Consider the following 21,710-nt stretch of genomic DNA (forward strand, 5'->3'; position numbering starts at 1 on the left):
TGGCATGAGTTTGCAATATTTCCAGTCCCTCAGTGCCTTGGCAACAACTTTGTTTTATGGAAGGATCAACTAACAAAAGAAGGATTCTGGTTGTAGACATAGAATTTATAGTTTAGATTATTTCATTACTAGTATTTTGAAAATTGCCAAACTTCCCAATAGGAAAAGAAGTCTGAAATTTTATATAAAACAAAGACTTATTTCTTCTTGATTCAGCATATGCTGAGTAGTAAAGTGAGTTCTTCCTAATTATAGTCTCTTTTATAGTTCTACTTTCTCTTATAATTTTTTCTCATGATCTCTTATGATAGTGGAGTCGGTTTTTTTTTTAATTATTGATTTTTGGCTCTGGAATTCCTAAAGCAACTTATATCGATGTATATTTTAGTCAAGTATTCATAAAAGCTAAAAATACTGATGCCCAAAAATACTTGTTCTGATGAGACAGTGAGGACAAGAGAGCTAACTTTTTTTAAAATTAATTTATTAATTTATTTATTTTTGGCTGCATTGGGTCTTCGTTGCTGCGCATGGGTTTTCTCTAGTTGCAGCGAGCGGGGCCTATTCTTCGTTGTGGTGCGCAGGCTTTTCATTACGGGGGCTTCTCTTGTGGAGCACAGGCTCTAGGCACATGGGCTTCAGTAGTTGTAGCACGTAGGCTCAGTAGTTGTGGCTCACGGGCTCTAGAGCGCAGGCTCAGTAGTTGGGGCGCACAGACTTAGTTGCTCCGCAGCATGTGAGATCTTTCCGGACCAGGGGTCGAACCCATGTCACCTGCATTGGCAGGCAGATTCTTAACCACTGCACCACCAGGGAAGCCCAGGGAGCTAACTTTTACTGAGTGCCTGAAGGGGGCCAGTCCCTTTTGTAAGCCACTACACATAGCAGAGTGTGTAGGTGAGAGAGAAAAGAGATTCTCTTTTTACAGAGCTGGTCCCTGTTCAGGTGAAAGGCACTGCTCAGCGAGTTGTTAAGGAAAATCATAAAGCATCAGGGAATAGGGTTTGGTGGGGAAAGCCCTAGATCAGGAGTTATAAAACGGGAGTTCCTATCTAAGTCAGTTACAAATAAGATCATCTGGCTAGACCCTCAGTGTTTCCACATCGGTACAGTAAGGATATAACCTCTAGCCCGTCTTCCTCTCTAGATCATTTGGCACAGTAGTTGTCAACCAGGCTGCGCAATGGGATTACCAGGGGAGCTTTGAAAAATACTAACTTCTAGATCCCAACTTTAAGAGATTCTGATTTGATTTGTCTAGGGTGCAACCGTGCATTGGGATTTTTTTAAATCTCCAAAGGTGGATTCATATGTGCAGTTAAGGCTGGGAATCCTTGGTTTGGAGGATGGTTACTAAATTTATTTACAAGCATTAGCAGATGTTATCGGCAGTGTAGATAGACTTTTTTCCCCATCATAGCTTCAACTGTTGAAAAAAAAAAATCCAGTTTATCTCAGCATTTTCCTAGTCCGTAGCACATAGGAAGCCGTTGATAAACATTTATTGCATTTGCGAGTGTACAGCCTTTAAGTTTTAAGGTCATTTGAAAAATGGGGTTTGGTTGAGGTTCATGCATAAAGCAGATTATGAGGCAGGACCTTTCTGTTGAAACATTCCAATGAAATGCGAGCCTTTCTGGCCCACCCCCCGGCTCCCTTCACTCCTTCACCCAAGCCGAGGTGGCTTGGGGCCGACCCTGTTCCCCAGGCTCCGACGCCGGCAGCGGATCCGGCGGGTGCTAAGAGCTCCGGGGCGGGGCGCCCGCGGGGCCCGACCCTCTCGGGTCTCAGGACCCGCCCCGCCGGCGCGCTCAGCCCCGCCCCGCCCCGCCCCGGACGCGAGTTGGGGCGGGCTGCTGGAGGCTCCCGGACGCCGGGACTCCACAGCCGAGCCCCGGGGCTACGGCAGCTGCTTCCGCGCGACCCGGCGGGCCCTCTTCTGCCGCCGGGAGTCCGCGCTGCCCGCGCTTCCAGTCCGGCGGAGCCCAAAGCGAACGCCTCGTGCCGGAGCCGGGCGGGGGCCGGGATGCGGAGCTGTGCGCCTTGAGCCAGCCCCATGACCCTGAGCACGTTGGCCCGGGAGAGGAAGGCGCCCCCCGCGTGCACCTGGAGCCTCAGTGGCCCCGACATGATCCCCTACTTCTCTGCCAACGCGGTCATCTCGCAGAACGCCATCAACCAGCTGTGAGTGCGCCGAGCGCCCTCCCACCCTCTGTGAACGCTCGGAAAGTTTGCTTTTCAGCAGCCGCTTTCCCCCGGCAATTGGGAGCAAGCAAGGGCGAAATCGCATCTTGCTTGCTTGCAGGTCTTGGGGCGTCTGGGGGCATAGTAAGGTGGAGAGGAAGGGTAATTCTTGGAGGGAGAAAGTGTCCTGGGGGTGGGGAGGCGGACAGAAAATCCTTTGGGAGAATTTCTGGTAAACTTTGAGAGAATCTGAAAGTGAGGTCGCCCCAGGGAAATTGTCTGTGATGACTGAGTGACAGCTGTATGGCATTCGGGAGACTTGGGCTGAAGGGCGGTCAGTAGCTCTGAACCGCCGGCCGGAAAAGCTCGCACTCCCTTGCGGGTCCTGCTGGTGCTCAGGCTCCCGTGTTTGTTGTTCTGTTTTCTTGTTTCAAATAAGTTTGCTTGTGACCATAGGTTTCTGTTACAAGCCGTGCACACAAAGAAAGGCAGTTCATTCTTAACACCCGCTGGTTGTAGTCTGAAATTATTTCATAAAACTGGATTTTAGTAGTTTGGCTCTTTTTCTTTTTGTCTCCGCCTGTAGTAGTACGTGCTACCAACCCAAGCCTGTATGCACACCTTCAATCGCCAAAGTGCAAGATTCATTTGCATCTTTAAATCTTAACTGTTTTCAAAGTCTCTAGAGTTGTTTCTCCCTTCCATTGTGGTTTAGTTATTTCTGAGAACTGTGTGCTCAAGCTTGTGGTTAATCTCATCTCACAGGGCGAAGCAGAGGAACTCTCATCTCACAGTTAAAAAGGGCGAAGTAGAGGAACTCCCATCTATTCAAGTTGCATCCTTAAACTAGTTGAGTGATTTAGGGTTACTTTTAGATAGCAGCAGTTTGATCTTTGTAGTGTATTAGCACTCATTCGGAGTAGGTTCAAGGAGAGTCACCTACTGAGGTTTTCCCAGACTCCTGGCACTTGAGCAACTTCTCTTTCCCTCCCAGGTCAACCCTAAGGAACTTTTTAGTTTCATGTCCAACAATAGAAACTTTCCATTATCCCTTAGTAAAGGTCCCAAGAATAGCATGTAAAGTGAATTATAGATAATCTTAAAGCTAATTTATTATTTTAACTAACTGTTTTGCTCTCTTACCAAATCAAATTTGCATTTCAACTTTTTTCCTTTGTGTTGATTCATGGTGGCGCACCGAAAAAACAATATCCCCCCGCAGTATCGTGGTTTTACTGTTTTGTATTATAAACTCTACAGAATTAAATCAACTGTTTACTTGTATTTTCCCTTTAAAAAAAAAAAGACAATTGGAGTGACTAATCTGAAAGTGGATAACCAATCTCAAAATAAGTGTTCACAATACTTTTAAAAAGGTAGTGGAAGCAACCCACATGTCCATTAATGGATACATGGATAAACAGAATGAATATTATTCAGCCTTAAAAAGGAAGGAAATTCTGATATATGCTACAACATGGATGAACTTTGAAGACATCGTACTAACTGAAATAAGCCAGTGACAAAGTACAAATACTGTATGATTCCACTTATGTGAGGGACCTTAGAGTAGTCTCGTTGCTAGGGGTTGGAGGAGGGGAATGAGATGTTTGTGTTTAATAGGTACAGAATTTCATTTGAGGAAGAAGAAAAAGTTATGGGGATGGATGGTGCTGATGGTTGCACAACAATGTGAATGAATTTATTGGCACTGAACTGTACACTTAAAAATGGTTAAAATGGCAAATTTTATATATATTTAACTACAGTTTAAAAAAAGGTTAAACAAAACTTAAAAGGCAGAGCTTCTAAGCTTTGTGGGGAAAAGGAGTTTTGAATCTTGCTTCCTAGTGTGGTCAAGCAAGTACAGATTTCTTTTCCTACTAATTAGTGACTTTGGGTAAGTCATTTGAGTTCAGTTTCTTAAACTGTAAAATGAGGATACGGTGGTTCCTACCCCAGAGGATCGTAAAAGATTATATGTGTGGTAACAATTTACAAACTATAAACCCCTGCCCAGGAAAATGTAATTGAAATTAAACAAAAACTATTAGCTGCCATTTATTGATGACTTGCCACTGTGCTAAGTTTAATGTGTATTATTATCTCATTTAATCATCACAGCCACCCTATGAACTGCTTTATTCTGTTTACAGATAATGTAGCTGAGGCTTAGAGAAGTTAAGTAATTACTCAAGACCATATAGCTCGTAAATGACAAAAATGTCCTTAGAATCCAGATGTTTCCTAGGCCAGTGCTCTTAACCACTAGAAAAATGATCTTCTGTCTTCGTAGTTGCAAGGCCACTTTTGAGACTTACGTCTTAGGAGTTATCTTTATGTGCTGACATCTTCAACTTAGTAGTGAAAACATTTGCTACACGAAGAGTTTTGCTGTTAAGGTAGACACTCTTTTAAAGAATTTGCAGAATATTTCTCTTTTCCTTTTTGTCTCTCTTTTACCACTTTTTTTTTTCTTAAGAGAGTTTTGCTAATATTCTCTTCTTCTAAAGTGTATTTATTGGTATTGCTTTAGCCATCATTTTTATTTTACATTTATAGTGTTGCCCAGTTCATCATCATTTAAAAATCCTTAGGGGCTTCCCTAGTGGCACCAGTGGTTAAGAATCCACCTGCCAATGCAGGGGACACGGGTTCAAGCCCTGGTCTGGGAAGGTCCCACATGCCGCGGAGCAACTAAGCCCGCGAGCCACAACCACTGAGCCTGCGCCCTAGAGCCCGCGAGTCACAACTACTGAAGCCCTTGCCCCTAGAGCCCGTGCTCCGCGACAAGAGAAGCCACCGCAGTGAGAAGCCTGCGCACCCCAGCGAAGAGTAGCCCCCACTCGCCACAACTAGAGAAAGCCCGCGCACAGCAGCAAAGCCCACGCACAGCAGTAACAATAGTTACTGTCATAAGTGTTAAATTTTGTTAACTTACACACATTTTTGGCACCTAATGCAGAAGTTCTTAATTTTGGGTCTGTGGTTATTGAAGCCATGAATTGGCCTCAGAAACTTAATGAACTCCTTGAGATCATATGAAAATGTTGGGTAAATATATTTTTAAAAATCATATTCTCAAAGTCATGTGATATAAAAGGTTAAGAATCTCCTTCCTGGGACTTCACTGGTGGTCCAGTGGTTGAGACTCCACGTTCCCAATGGAGGGGGCCCGGTTCCATCCCTGGTCAGAGAGCTAGATCCTGCATGCCCCAACTAAAAGATCCCGCATGCCGCAACTAACACCTGGCACAGCCAAATAAACAAACAAACAAATAAATAGTTTTTAAAAATCTCCTTCCTAAAGGGAAATATTGTTTCTAAGGCCTGATACAGTAAAAACTTAACTGGTGTGAGCATTTCCCTGTGGTGCCAGATATGTAAATAGCAGTGATGAATGGGAGCAACTAAAAGATTAAGATTTAAGGTCCTTAAGTGAAGACTGAATTTTAACTGTATGCTTGGGGCAAGGGGTACCATGACACCTGAGTACTCTTAGGCCAGTGGTTCTCTTGTCATTGCTGAGGACCCACTCATAAGAGCTTTTTTTCCTTTTCTTGTTTGCTGCCTCAGATTTGCTCTGGGTTTAGAAACCAAGTAAACCGTGTAACGAATCCCATGAGAATTGTGTCAGAGTAAAAAGACCACAGTGAGATCTTAGGGGCTTCCCTATGGAGAAAGTTAATGACCTTTAGAGTAGGGCCTTTGGATACCTATTTTGGTGATTTCACAGGCTCTTTCGAATTTCTTGACTTTTAACTGTGTGTATATACATATAGGTGAAATTAGAGAATAGCTTGGGTATTACTGTATGTTATTGGGAATTATATCATCATTATTAGATTAAGGTCTCCCCTTACCATTGTGTAAAACTCACCAAATATAGTGTTATTTCTTATGTATTCAGAGAAGAACATTAAGGATTGAATTAACTCCAGAAACAAAGAAGAGTTAGTCATAAGTGTTAATCCTACTAGAAAAATATATGTGAGCAACCCCGAGCATCATCTGATCAAACTTCAAGAGTCTTGGATCAGACTGCTCAAATGATCATGAAAAGTTCCATACCCTTTAAGAATCTACATATGCTTTTAAATAAAACAAAAATCTGAAGTTCTGAAAAATATGGGAGCCTATGTTATTTTTTTCAAACCTATGTTATTTTTAGAGAGCCAGCCTTCAATCTCTGAGAAGTGAAGTTGCTAAGCAAGGGGCCAAGGCTTTTCTAATGTTATTGTTATATGCCAAACAAATAGCTTATCGACAAATAGGTGACTATTTTTGTGTCCTGAAAAGTTCAGGGAAGGATCAAGAATTAGTAGATAAAATGCTGGCAAAGGCTATCATTAAAGCAGTGTTCCCATTATGAAAACCGCTGATCAAAAGTCTTGGAACTTAAAAAAAAAAAAAAAAGTCTTGGAACTTGGAAGCTTGAGACATTGCTTGATTTGTTAATGAGGTTACCTTGAGCTTTTTATCCTTGACCCAAAATACTTGTATTTATTTACTTGGTTATGTATATGAGTTTGACTTCCTAGCTTCATCAGTGCTTTCTGAAGTCAAGCTCAGCAACAGAGGAGCATATTGAGATGATTATCCAAAATGTACCTTTTCATGAAATTGAAAGGTAGAAACAGCTTTATTTTTTGTGTTTATTAGTGATAGTACGAATGCTTTTTTCAGTTCTGCTGTGTAGTTATGCAAGTGATTTCACATGTGCTCATCTCTGAACTTAAGCTTGCATCAGGATCACCTAGATGGCTTATTGAAACACAGACTGCTGCCTACACAACCAGAGTTTCTGATTCTGTAGGTCTGGGGTGAGACTAGAGAATTTAAATTTCTAACAAGTTCCTAGAGGATGCTGATGATGCTGATCCAGGGACCACACTTTGGAAACCACTGCCTTAAAGTATTCCTGTGAAGCAGATTGGGCAAGTCATTATCCACATTTTTTAGAGTAAATAAACTAAAAAATCAAAATGATGAAGTGATTGCCACAGGGATTACATGATTTGCTATTGGTAGAACTGAAACTAGAAGCAGCATTTCCTGTCTCCAAATCTAGAGCTCTTAACGATGCTGCACTCAAAGTCCTGATGCTTTATATATATGTGGGAACATTTCTTTAGATAAAATTCTAGCAGTGGAATTTCTGGGTCTGATGGTATGTACCTGTTAAAATGTCGATACATGCTGCCAAAATGCTTTGCAGTTTGCTTTGCCAATTTGCTCTTACAAGCTATAAGTAAGAGTATATCTTACTTATATACTTACATAGGTATCTTCACCAACCCTGGTAATATTAGTGATATTAGATAGCAGTTAATTTTTTACTGAGCTCTTGCTGTGTGCCCGGCATTGTTTTGAGTACTATGCATATTACCTCATTCTCTGTTCTTAACAACTTTGACTTAGGTGTATCCTCAGTTACACACGAGAGGCACAGAGATTTTAAGTAATTTGTCTAAGGTAATACAGCCAGGATGCAAACACAGACGGTCTCACTCCAGGACCCCTGCTCTTAAACACTCCTCTGTTTGCACTTCCCTTACTATTGAAGAACTTTAGGATCCTTTTGTGTTTTTATTGGTCTTGCTCATTTTTCTTCTATAATTTACATGTTTGTACTTTAACCATTTTTCTATTGGTAGTTTTTTTCATGTAGTACTCTGTATATTCTGAATATGTTTTAAAAATACTTTGCCCAGCCTATTGCTTGTCTTTTAATTTTGCATCTTGTATAAAGTTTTTAATTTTTTTTCTTTTTTTAATTTTTTGGCTGCGTTGGATCTTTGTTGCTGCGCACGGGCTTTCTCTAGTTGTGGTGAGCGGGGGCCTACTCTTTGTTGCGGTACACAGGCTTCCCATTGCGGTGGCTTCTCTTATTGTGGAGCACAGGCTCTAGGCATGAGGGCTTCAGTAGTTGTGGCTCGTGGGCTCTAGAGCGCAGGCTCAGTAGTTGTGGCACACGGGCTTAGTTGCTCCGTGACATGTGGGATCTTCCTGGACCAGGGTTTGAACCTGTGTCCCCTGCATTGGCAGGTGGATTCTTAACCACTGCGCCACCAGGGAAGTCCCAAAAGTTTTTAATTTTTATGTAGTAAAATCTGTCAGTATTTTCTCTTATGATTTCAGTTTTGCATCTGGCTTTTACCCTTCCCACCCACTCCCAGGATTATAAATACTCTTTTGTATTTTTCTAGTATGCCTACACTTTAAAAATATTTCACTCTTTAAAACTGTAATTTATCTTCACAGGCATACCTTGGAGATAATGCGGGTTCAGTTCCAGACTACCACAATGAAGTGAATGTTACAATAAAATGAGTTACACGAATTTTTTGCTTTCCCCATGCATATAAAAGTTATGTTTACACTGTAGTCTGTAAAGCGTGCAGTAGCATTATGTCTAAAAAAAAACAATCTGCTTACCTTAATTTTAAAATGCTTTATTGCTAAATGCTAACCCTCATCTGAGCCTTCAGCAAGTCTTGATCTTTTTGGTGGTGGAGGGTTTGAAATATTGCGAGAAATACCAAAAGGTGACACAGAGACATGAAGTGAGCAAATGCTGTTGAAAAAATGGCACCAGTAGACTTGCTCTACTCAGGGTTGCCACAAACCTTAAATTTGTTTAAAAAAAAAAAAATGCAGTATCTGCGAAGCGCAATAAAGAGAAGCACAACAAAACAAGGTATGCCTGTATTTATTGTGTGAGGTCGAGCTTTAACTTTATCTTTTTTCCAAATGGACAGTCATTTATTCCAATACCACTTATTTAGCTCATTCTCACTTCACTGATTTGAAATGCTATTCGTATTATATATTAAGTCCTATTGACATGTTTTCTTTCATACACCAATACCACATTTTTACTTAATGTAGATTTAGTGGACATTTTGATATCTTGTATCACAAGGCCTACCTCAGTGGATGTGTTTTTTTAATATCTTAGCTACTCTTGCTTATTTTCCAGGTAAGTCTCAGAAACAGATTGTCAATTTCTACTTTTAAAAATCCTATTGGGATTTTGATTTAAATTGTACTGAACTAGGTTTAGGAAGAATTAACAGCTTTATAAAATGAGCCTTCCCGATGAGGAATGTGGTGTGTGTGTCTGTTTATCCACTGTTTTTAAAATGTCCTTCATTTAACTTTTACACTTTTCCTCATACAGTAGTTACACATTTCTTATTAGGTATATTCATGGGTGTTTTATAAAGCTTTTGTTGCTCTTGTGAATGAGCTCTTCTTTCCCATGATGTTTTCTAATTAGTCCCTGTAGGTGTGTGGTAAAACTGGTTTTTATAGTATTTGCTTTTGTATCAGACCACCTTGCTAAACTCTTAGTCCTAATATCTAATAGATATTTTAGTTGATTTTCTTGACTTCTCTGGGTGGATGATTATATCATCTGTAAATGGGTTTTCTCTAAGTGTAACTCGTCATTGCTTTGCCTTAGGCTTTAGTGTAGTGTTAAAGAGGAGCCATGCTAGTGGTCTTATCTTGTTTTCCATTGTAAAAGGGGTGCTTTTTATGTTTTCTAAATAGATGTATTGTGTGCTGTAGGTTCCAGCATAGATCACTTTCCAAGTTAAGGATATTTCCTTCTATTCCTAATTTCAATTTTTTTTTTTTTTTTTGGTATGCGGGCCTCTCACTGTTGTGGCCTTTCCCACTGCGGAGTGCAGGCTCCGGACGCGCAGGCTCAGTGGCCATGGCTCACAGGCCTAGCTGCTCCGCGGCATGTGGGATCCTCCCAGACCGGGGCATGAACCCGTGTCCCCTGTATTGGCAGGCGGACTCTCAACCACTGCGCCACCAGGGAAGCCCTCAAGTATTTTTAAATTAGATATAGTTATTGAATTTTATTACGTGTTTTTTGGACATCTGTTGGAAGGATAATATTTCCCCCCCTTTCCTGGGAATGCAGTGACACGTTGAGTTGCAAAAGTTGAATTGTCCTTTCACGCTTTTTGCATTATTTGTTAACATATTGCTGGAATTGGTTTACTAATATTTTAAGATTTTTTCATTCAAATATTTGTTGAATCTTTGGTGCTCTCTTTGTCCAGCTTACGTATGATTTGTTGAATGATTTAGGTGTAGTCTTCCATCTTTTTCTAGCTCTAAAACAGTTCTTTAGCAGAAATTCTGTACTTTAAAAGCCTAGAACCAAGAAGTCCTACTCCAAATGTTATAATTTTGTGGAATTGTTTTGCCTTTCAAATTCTTAAATTTCCTTGTTCTATTGTATAAGTGTGTTTATCGTCCATGATACTTTTAAAATCTACATTTGTCCTCTGCAGAAATGGATAAACATAATTATAATAATTGATAATTCAGTGATTGAAGCCAGGCATTCATTTATGATTTAAGAGCTTTTTTTCCCCTCATTGGTGGGTAAAGAGACTAATAATAATATTTTTAAAAGGCATGAGATGTCTGTTTGATTTTAAATCAGTACTGTTTTTGTGCTTGTTTCTGATCCTTGAATAGGCAATATACCCTTAAAAGGTAGAATATTATTTAAAAGGTGCTAAAATAAGTTTACATCAAGTGAATTAATCTTCTAGGTGTTATGAGAAGTTAATTGTCAGAGTAAAAGGTGCATTTGTGTTTTCATTAGCAGTGATAACTTTGTGTGGCTTTATCCGCACTTGTGCTGCTTTGAAGTCAGTAGAGCAGTCATTGGCTTGGAACAGAGAGGAAAAAAGCTCTCAAATTTGGCCTTACTGGAAACCAGTTAACTGAAGAGTAACTCTGCATAATGAAGATGAACAGGAATGGCGAGGTTGTGATGCACTCAAGGCAAGATTTCTTTGATAAATCTGAGTGAATTTTTTTTTCTAAATTACTGTTCTTCAGATTGTGTGCTCACCTGTAATCACTCCTGAAATTGGGCAATTTCTTTAGACTTACACTGAGAAACCATTGCCCAAAGCCAAATAATTAAGGATGCTGTCATTCTCTGGCTCCAAGAGCTGTTGAACCTTGGAGTAATGGAGGGGCTAAACTACAGATCCTCTTGCTCCCTCTCTTCTTGGGTTTCTCCAGTAAATGTGAATCTTCTTAATTACCTTATGTAAAATTGCCTTGGGACTAAAGAACAGTGGTGTAGATGCTATCACATAATGTTTCTGAATTTCTAGGGTGAAAGCAAAAAAATAATAATCAGTATCTTAACTACTTTCAGATAGAGTTAGTTAGCTTTGCATTGTTAGAATTACACAGGATGTTGCTTCCACTAACATCATTAGATTTAACTTGAAGAAATGTGCTAAAAACATCAAGGCCTTTTTAGGTGTTCCTGTGATTTGGAAAGGATGTGGCAGATGATTTATAAATAGACTGTTAGTACTGCACACCAAAGGGCACATTTGGGCTCACTTCCTTTTTGCAGGTTGTGCAAATTGGGCAACTCTTGTTTTTTGCATTAATCTGTTTTTAGAGGGGTGTGACCCTTCTTTTAGTAACCTGAGGGATTTGACATTAGTTATGTGTCTGTTAAAGCCACAGAATCCAGAGGCTTGTATTCTTCTCAAATAAAGAGAAACTTCAGTGTTAGCCTGTACTAGAGTGGGGTTTTTTTAAATTGTAAGTTCAGTTTTCCAGATGTAGAAGACATAGAATTATTTGATTATTATTATTTTTTTTGATGATGAGCGAAATGGTTCAAATTGTTGCTTATGTTTTGGGGGGAATAATAGCTGCCTCATTTCAGGGGACTGTGGATAGTTAATAAGAAAGAACAATAAAATTTTCAGTTAACGATTATGTTACTTTTGTCATTTGTACTTAATGTTTATTGACAAAGATTCATGTGGATATTCATGATCCGTAGCAGGACATTTCAAGCCCTGAGAATTATAATTGTGGACTTCATATCCCTTGTCTTCTGTGGTGTCTGTATTCTTAAAACTTCATGCCACAGATAGGCAGGCCTGTTTACAACCCAAGAAGCCTTCAGTACCTCCACAAAAGGCTGATCAGGTTTATGAGCTTAGCATCTTATCTGTGCATCTCATCTCTGTTGTTCTTTGAATTTTGTGTGATAAAAGCCAGTTGATCTTCATAAGGAATAAACTGAATGAGAGTATTTATGATTTTTCTTCACTGATTTTAAATAAGTATCACTTATAACAGAGAGCTCTTAAGAGAGATGTCATTTCTTTGGGACTCTCCTCTGTCCCAGGTACCTTTAAATTACTGTGTTTCTCCTAAAATATACCCAATTCTCATGAACACCCAAAAATTTTAACTTCCTTTTATTTTATCGTCTTTATTTTGGGGGGGAAACTTAGTTTGAGAAGTTGGGACATCTATGGGAGAATGTGAATTCTCAGTGTAAATTTTTCTTCCTAGGAGGGGAATGAAATAGATTTAGATGATGTGTGAAGCTCAACTTTTTGGACGTCCCTTTGACCAGATTTGGTATAGATCATTCTATCAACCCCATACTTGTGATGCTTATTCCTCCTCATTAAAATCCCACATTCAGGGCTTCCCTGGTGGCGCAGTGGTTGAGAGTCCGCCTGCCGATGCAGGGGACACGGGTTCGGGCCCCAGTCCGGGAAGATCCCACATGCCGTGGAGCGACTGGGCCCGTGAGCCGTGGCCGCCGAGCCTGTGCATCCGGAGCCTGTGCTCCGCAACGGGAGAGGCCACAACAGTGAGAAGCCCACGTACCTCAAAAAAAAAAAAAAAAAAAAAAAAAATATATATATATATAAAATCCCACATTCAATTCTTAAAGTATCCCATTCATTAAATACTCTATTTAGAGATTCTTAAAAGGTGTCTTGGGTCATGTATTCATTATCTTACTTGTCATTTGTTCTTGTGGCTGATAGTAATAGTCTGGTGTTTGGAATGAAACAGACCTGAGTTCCAATCAGTTTCACCACTTGTAAGCTGTTTGACCTTCAGTATGTTCAACATATCATAAAACCACCATGAGCCTTGGTTTCCTTATCAATAAAATGGAACTTATAGTGTCTATTAATATTAATGTAGTTCATTTAAGTTAATTAAATGTAATATTTATAAAGTACTGCAAATAGTAAGCACTCAGTAAATGGTAGCTAATATTTTTGCCCTTTTGACATGAGCCAAAGTATAGGAGAAAGAGTTAGAGTGGTATGCCAGCCTGCTGGTAAAAATTCCATCATATGCATAATTGTCATGGGAGATACAAAGAAATACAAGACATGGTTCTTGCAGTCAGGATGCTCAGTCTGTTGAGAGATATAAGACAGATCAATAAAAGGATAAATAAGAACACAATTTAGCACATGCTAAGTGGCAGATGAATGGTGCAGTTGGTGCTTTAGGTATTCAGAGGACAAAAAGTTATTGTAAATGAGCCTTTATGGTAGGATTTGAGCTGGAATGCTGACCTTTTTTTCTGGCCCTCTTAAATGTCTTGATCTGTATAAGCAGAGGTAAAGGGTACTTGAGTGGTGAGAGAAAAGGAAGACTAATATTGCAGATGTCGGGCCATATTACAGATAGTTTTCAGTGAATGACTGCTATTAATCATTTGTGGTAAGAAGGAGAATCCAGAAATGCTTTTGTATAGACTGATAATGTTCTTTAGAAAATAGGTATGAGCATATTTGGGATATATCATGTGGGCAGAATTTTAATCACATTTTTATCGAGTACCCACTGACTACACAGCACAGTAACCAGCATTTGCAGGCTTTACATAGCTTATTTAGGAAGGCTGCCAATTTTACAAGGCTGTTGTTGAATTAGTACCAGTGGTTGGTAGCGCAGTGTGAAATCCCCATAGGCAGCATAAGAACAAAAATCATTAAACTATCTGCTAGTGGCTTTATGGTTAAAAGAAAGAAAGGAAGGAGGGAGGAAAGAAAGAAACATTCAAGAATTCCAAAGCAAAACCTCATTCCCTGCTTTCTCCAGGTGCATAGCTCTAGATATTGTTACATCAGCACCATGTGGTAGGCAAGGTGGTTCCCATGGCACAGAGGGCTTGTAATATTTCCAGTGGAGTGAGCCTATAAGGGGAAGGGTGTGCTGATTTTGTTCTTAATGGCTTGGCTACCAGTTTAATGGCCTGGTTGTCAGTTAATGGCTCATCTTATTTAGAGTTGTATAAGCAATGTACAGCTCCTTAGTTTAAGTACACATGGAAACCATCCTAGTGGACAGGGGGATCTTTTACACGTATGTAAGTAAGCCTATAATTATATATCAATAAAGACCAAGGACTATATAAATGCCCAAATGATAGTTTAACAATATTGATTCAAAGAAGAGTTACTGCAGCTACTAAAAATTTAGCAGATTGTGTCGTCTTATACTTTCCTGCACTGAAAGAATTGCCAAACTCAGACTGTATTTATTTCCATTTAGTGATTCTAACGAAATGAATTTAAACCCAGTGTAATTTTTTTTCAGAGTTAAAGAAAAACTGAAGATTGTAGACTGGCTAGTTATCATCTCTCTAACTTAAAGATTGAAAGCCATTGTTGTTTTAATCATACTTTATTACTTACCTCCTTGGAAATATACTTGAGTATATCCGTTGAGAACCTACCTTAGTCCTGGCTATTCATGAGTTGGGGCCTGTTCACTTTTGTGTCTCGCCTGTAGTCAGTCTCAGTTATCTTGGTAGTCCGCCGCTATGCTCACACTGCTAGAATTCTTTCTTGCCATTTTACACACTTGGAGAAGTTCTCAGCAAGGCCATATGCCCTGTTTGTCAGAAAATGATAGTGTCGTAAGAATGTTTATTATGCTTTTTAAAGAAATGATAACATCTAGTCTCTTCCTCAACTAAAATCAAAATCAACCAATAAATTTTGAATATCAGTGCTCCTCTTTACGGCAGTCTTACAAATCCATTTCAGGAAATTTTTCAAATAGAGAATCTCTTTTGCTTTAAAAAGCCTGTCTACCTTATACGCAGTAAAGTTGATAATATCTCATTCTTTACCACCCACTCAGCTTAAAAGTGAACGTGTCCTGGGTGAGTGATTTTTTTTTTTTTAATGGAACTGGTCTTACTGGTACTTAAAGTCAACAAAGCAAAAATATTGGTTATTTTTTAATATTGCAGATAATGCATGTTTATTATAGAAAAAACAGAAAACACTGAGGCATTCCTCCTCTCCCCCAAAAGCATTATCCTTATTCTTATCTCCCAAATATGTTTACTGTTAATACCATCCAGGCATTTCTATGTATGTGTATACTTTTATTTATTTATTTATTTATTTTTAAAAATGGGATTGTCCTCTATCGTTTGCTTTGTACTCTGTTTTTCTTTTTTTACTTAGCATATTGGGAACATCCTGTCATTGTCCTCAAATGAGTTTCTTTCATATCCTTTTTGAGAGTTGTTTGTTTTCCATAGAACTGAATTCTCTCTGCCCTGTTGGTGCACATTTTGATTGTGTTCAGTTTTTTGCAATTATAAACAAAGCCTCACTGAATGAATATCCTTGTGCCTAAATCTTTACACATGTCCCTGAAGGAAATACCCTAAAACTCATTTCTGGGGTTGCTAGACCAAAGGGTATACATATTTCTAGAGTTTTTGATATAGATTGCCGGTTTGCTCACCAGAAATATACCAGTCTACACTCATTACTAAAATGAATTTTAGTAATTCATTTTCATAGTGCTGATAAAATAATAAAAAATAAAATCAAGGTAGATACAATTTTATCCTTCAATTCATCTGAACCAGTTGGAGACCCAGAAAAGTTGATCCTTATTTGTCTTTCCTATCAGGGATTGCTTTCATACCCAAGCACTGATGGAAAATTTGTAAGCTATTTGAGTAGACCTTATGGAAAGATGAAATAATAGTGCATTGATAAGATAAAGAAACTAATTATCCCAAGATGGTGTTGAATATATCTGTAGTGTTTGTGAATTTAGGTTTGCTCCCCATGTTTTTATTTTATTCTAAAATCATCACCATTTTTTTTTTCCACCATTTTTGACTTAGAGATTTCTGAGCCAATAGATAACTGACCCTTACCTAGGGTCCTGCAGCAAATTAACCTTGAACATTTCATTGTTTTCTGTTTAGGAAGTGTTAAGCATCATTGGGATTTCCCAAAGTTCTATCTTATTAAGGATACTGAAATTTTAAACGATGACCATATACATTAGTTTGTTAATGCTTGTAACTATACTTAAAAAGCTAGAATTTCCTCATCTTGTTTATAGGAAGCAGTGGGTATATTTCTCAAAGTTGAGGAGGTGAGCTTTCTAGGGAACAAGCCGTTTAAAATCTTGAAAAACAAGTTTTCATCTTTGAGGCTATTTGAATGTTGAATATAGGAGAAAGGAGAAGAGTGTATGTATTTCTCTTTTTTTAAAATAAATTTATTTATTTATTTTATTTTTGGCTGCGCTGGGTCTTTGTTGCTGCTCGCGGGCTTTCTCTAGCCGTGACGAGCAGGGGCTACTCTTGGTTGCCGTGCGCGGGCTTCTCATTGCGGTGGCTTGTCTTGTTGTGCAGCACAGGCTCTTGTTGTGTCGCACGGGCTTCAGCAGTTGTGGTGTTCAGGCTCAGTAGTTGTGGTTCACAGGCTTAGTTACTCCACGGCACGTGAGATCTTTCTAGACCAGGGCTCAAACCCGTGTGCCCTGCATCGGCAGGCGGACTCTTAACCATTGCACCACCAGGGAAGCCCAAGAGTGTACGTATTTCTTCAAGAGTCTTTGAATGTCCCTGCAGATCTAAATAGTACTCAGAGGGGCTACTGGCAGACTTAAAGAAAAAAGATGGGAAGGAGAAAGGAATGTTAGAATGCAGGCCACGTTTGCATGCTAGATTCAGTAGTATTGGTTGCCTGCCTCTGTCTGAAACCGAGCTCCTTCCTTAATGAAGGTGTGTGTTTAAATCACAGGCGGGGAAAGTTTTGGGGTGAAGTTTCACTTTTTTGTAGTGGCAGCAGTCCTGGACATGCTGCTGGAACACAGAGGATGAGTTCAGCACCTTCTCTACAGATGGTATCTTTGCCCACAGCTCATCTCTTTTACATAGCAAGCCTTTGTTCTCTGGAGAGTGGACCTCTGTGGGTTGGCCAGTCCAACTCCTGTCGGAGACTGAAGGTGACTGATAAGAAGTCCAAAGGTCAAAATGGACCAATGTGGGGTGAGTCTGGCTTTAAGGGGGAAAAGTATCTTTTTGGCCTGCAGGCATCCAAAATTGAATTCGCCGCTCGGGAAATGTTCAGTTCATCAGCTTCAGCCTTTCAGCTTCAGTCAAAGAAAAGCTGTCTCTCAGTCCACAGGAGCAGGAAAGAAACAAAACATTATTTAAAGAGTGTGCTTTAATTGAACTGAATTGTGTTAGGGCTTTCACTTCATAGATGATTTCTGTGGCACTGTCACTCTGCGTACTGTAAGGTAGCAGATATTAAATCAAAAACTGAAGAAAATCCACAATCACTGGTCTTTTGTTGGGTTTCAGAATGAAACGTCAGTTAGGTTAGATTCAGGTACTTCGTTTGCTGACGTCACCGTTTGGCCTGTTATTAGGACGTGATGGACCACAAAAATGGGAAAGGCAAATAATATTTGCATTTCTGATTTGGTCTACTGCTTTTTAATTAAATTCGCTTTTACTAAGTATTTTGTTAACTTCAGAATTTAGGTACTACAAATATGTGATCACCAACCTGATTAAAAGTCTACTTGTTAGTGATTGTCCTTTAAGTTAGTAGTGGTCCTTGTATGCAGTCATTAAGATTGTAAGCTATTATCCTGTCCTCTAGTCTAGTGGAAAGACTGCGAGCAGGACTAGCTATATAATTTGCAGGGCCCAGTACGTAATGAAAATGTGGAGCCCCCTGTTTGAAAAGCATTAAGAATTTCAAGACAGCAACAGCAGAGCATTGAATCAAGTGCAAGCCCCTTTCAAGCACCAACCTTGTGCAGCTGCACAGATCGCACGTCCATGAAGTGGGCCCTGACCTTGGGATATGAAGTTAAATATAGATTCGGGACTTCCCTGGCGGTCCAGTGGCTAAGACTTCCCCTTCCAATCCAGGGGGTGTGGGTTCGATCCCTGGTCTGGGAGCTAAGATCCCACATGCCTCTTGGCCAAAAAAAAAACAGCATAAAACAGAAGCAATATTGTAACATATTCAATAAAGACTTTAAAAATGGTCCACATCAAAAACTTAAAAAAAGAAAAAAAGAAATCAGATATACTCAGTGTTGATCAGAACTTTGCTACTTATTCTACTTGCTGCTTGTTCTTTGCTACTTATTTGTGTCTATTTGAACCTCTGTTTTCTCTTTCCATTCTGTATCTTCCTTTTCTGTCTTTTCATTTTCTGTTCCATCCTGTCACCAGAGTTGGAGAACTTGCAGCAAGAATTGGGAGTATGTATGTTTCTGCCCATAGTTCATGTGAACACGTTCTGGAATAATATTTCCTTCCATTTGGCTGGTGGAACAAACAAGGTTAGGATTTTCTTTAAGGAAAGGTAATTAATTGATTTAACTAAAAATACATATTCTGTGTCAAAGTTTAAAAAGTGCTTTCACAATTAACGTATCATTTAGTTCAAACAGTTACACTTTTGAGGTAGCATTTCCCCCCACATTTTATACATAAGAAAAGTAAGCCTCAGAGAGGTTAAGAGATTTTCTCAAGGTCAGCCAGCTGGTAAGTGAGGTTCAAGTCCATCCCTTGTAATGCTGTGCTTTCTCACTACTTCATTCTGCCTCTGCAGTTCTGCAAGACCAAAGATTAGGTGACAGAATAACTTGCTTTCTTAAGATTGGTCTGTTTTGCAGAATTTTCTGCCAATTTTCCAAGAATAACTGCTGGGATAGAATCATTAATATTTGCAACAAGTTTTTACTTCTGTTATTTCCTATAACCCTTGCAAATAACCCTTTGTAGTAATACTTTAGCATCATTTTAAAGGAAAGAGATTGACGTTCAAAGAGATTAAATGACTTATTCAGGTTATATAATTAATAAATGTAGGAGCGGTGACTAAAATCCAAGTCCTCTTTATATCTCATGCTTTTTCACTATGCTATATTTGCCTCCAATTAATTTTGTATCTCCACTTAGTAAATAACTTGTTCATTCATGTATTGATCACCTACAATGTTCTAGGCACTGGGAATGATCCAAAAAGACCAACTCTAAGCTCTTAGAACTTACATTCCAGAATGTAAATAAACTATTGTAAATAATCAGCTGATGATATGGCTATAAAGAAAAAATAAAGCAGGACAAAAAAGATGGAAAGTAACCTGGGAGAAGGAGTGCTATTTTAGAGAAAATGGTCAGGAAACTGATAAATTTTTTGAGCCACAAACTGAAGTATGGACATGTGGTATAAATGTATAAATCAACTTTTAGGTGTGACAAATAATCTAAACAATATGAGGCCACTGCATTTATAGACATAATAGCAGTAGATAAGGATTGTTGGGGCTTCCCTGGTGGCGCAGTGGTTAAGAATCCGTCTGCTGACTCAGGGGGCACGAGTTTGAGCCCTGGTCGGGGAAGATCCCACGTGCCGCGGAGCAACTAAGCCCGTGCGCCACAAGTACTGAGCCTGCGCTCTAGAGCCCGCAAGCCACATCTACTGAATCCTGCGAGCCTGGAGCCCGTGCTCTGCAACAAGAGAAGCTACCGCAATGAGAAGCCCGCGCCCCGCAACGAAGAGTAGCCCCCGCTCAGCCCCCCGCGCAGCAACAAAGACCCAATGCAGACAAAAATAATTAATTTTTTTAAAGAATAGATAAGGATTGTTAACTTACATAAACATTAGCCTACAATAACACTTATACCTTGCATTTAAATCTCCTCTCCCATGTAGCATGGGTTATAAAATCATAAGCTCAAAAAAGCTCTAAATCTAGTCATTTCCTTCATGCTAAATCACTACCACATAAAGCAGTGTTTAATATATTGGTGATCTTGGATTTTTCACACTGTTAGAATATAAGTACAGTAATGGCATGCTACATGAAATGGCATGCTCTGGGTAGCTATTAAAAAATTCTGGAGTATCCAGCAGGTTTAGGAAATGTAAAACTTCATTTGCTGGTCAGATTTGACTTTAATGAATTTCAAAATCTTGTCCAAAATCCTTTATTGTACTGAAATTCTGTTATATCTTGTACTACAGGGCTTCAGTAAGTGAACTTTCACCTAATGCTTGGGAATCTTTGTGATATAAGCAAGTTTATTGTAGAGGGATTTCCAGAAATGAGGAGAGGAGGCAGCGTTATGGGGCAGGTAAGAGGGCCTTTTCATAGGACTTGCCTTTTGCGTGCTTTAGAATGGCAAGAGTCCAGAGTATTAATAGAAGACCCTTAGAAAGCCCCAGGCCTTATCTGTTCCTCTGGTTTCAAAGTTAAATCCAAGCACCAATCATTCAGTGTTTTCCTCTTGTTAAAGCTGAGTTGTTGTCTGCTAAAAGATGAGGTTGGGGGGAGGGGGTCTGAGGACTGTTAATTCCCAGTTGCTCATAGTCTCCTGAGGGCAACTACAAGATTCCTTTAATCCAGAGTTTTAAACTAAATTCATGAATACAATGAAATGATATGCAAAGGTGGGTGTATATATTATTAGTACATTTATTTTTCTGCAGGAAAAAGCCATCATTTTCATCAAATTCTCAAAGGAATGTAATGCCCATAATGCCCTTCCCCTCACCCCAAATTAAGAACCTGGAATAGACTATTTTAGGCATTTGACTTAGAAATTAAGTAAGGTGTTTTTAAGCTGTTTGGCCTTCCCAGTGAGATTCATTTATCCATTTTTAAACAATCACTCATGATTTCCCCACAATGAAAGATTTTGAACTACCATTTTCTCTCTATTGAGAAGGATTATGCAGCCTTTTGAGTTCTCTCTCTCTAATAATCTTGGAGTAGATATTCCAAGAATGGTATTTGCTTTGCTAAAGAAGATTTGGAATATTACTGTAAAGCCTGAATGTTCGTTGTTCCTCAGCAAATAGTCACAACCTGTGTGGTGAGTGAAAAGAGAAGCAGTATTGGGGTAAAGTATTTCTGGTGCTTTGAACTATATCCAGGAAGGCAGAAATAACTTAAAGTTGTTACTTTAAAGTAAAAGTCGTGAGAAGAATTAGGAGAATTTCTAAATGCATTTAAGCCAGATTCTTATTAAATTATAAAGAGCTTGTTGAGAAGTTTGGGGACGACTGCCCTGGGCTTAGATATTTAGTGGAATGAGTGTGCTATTTAATGTGTTGTGCACTGAGAGTCAAGGTATTCTCCAACCCATTAAACCATTCTTTGCTATTTAAGACCAGTTTCTGCAGCCTACAGTGTATAGTTACAAATTTTTAGAAGTGCGAGCAATTAAGTTTTATGTGCCATTTTTGCTTTCTTGCCATCTCACGTAATTCATTTATTTAGGCCTAATCCAGTGCATATTTGGCAAAAAAAAATCTGTGTTTTGCATATAAGGCCGTGAGAAAACTCAGACCAGTTTATCTCTCTTAGAAATTAAACACCCTTTAAAAAAGCTT

The 21,710-nt window shown here is 39.3% G+C and overlaps 1 protein-coding gene across 4 annotated transcripts in view; it reads left to right on the forward strand.

Annotated features, from left to right (window-relative positions):
• SSH2 (slingshot protein phosphatase 2) overlaps positions 1-21,710 on the forward strand; it is a 243,296-nt gene that overhangs the window by 130,798 nt on the left and 90,788 nt on the right. Inside the window, exon 1 of one of the 4 annotated variants that reach the window (XM_032615197.1) lies at positions 1,851-2,184. The exons of the other annotated variants lie outside the window; for them this stretch is intronic. Coding sequence (XP_032471088.1) covers positions 2,057-2,184 — 128 coding nt within the window. The 5' untranslated portion in view covers positions 1,851-2,056. Of the gene's footprint in view, positions 1-1,850; positions 2,185-21,710 lie in introns of those variants that run through there. 4 annotated transcript variants of the gene reach the window in all.

The sequence above is a fragment of the Phocoena sinus genome, chromosome 20 (genome assembly GCF_008692025.1).
Source record: "Phocoena sinus isolate mPhoSin1 chromosome 20, mPhoSin1.pri, whole genome shotgun sequence".
NCBI classification, from domain to species: domain Eukaryota; kingdom Metazoa; phylum Chordata; class Mammalia; order Artiodactyla; family Phocoenidae; genus Phocoena; species Phocoena sinus.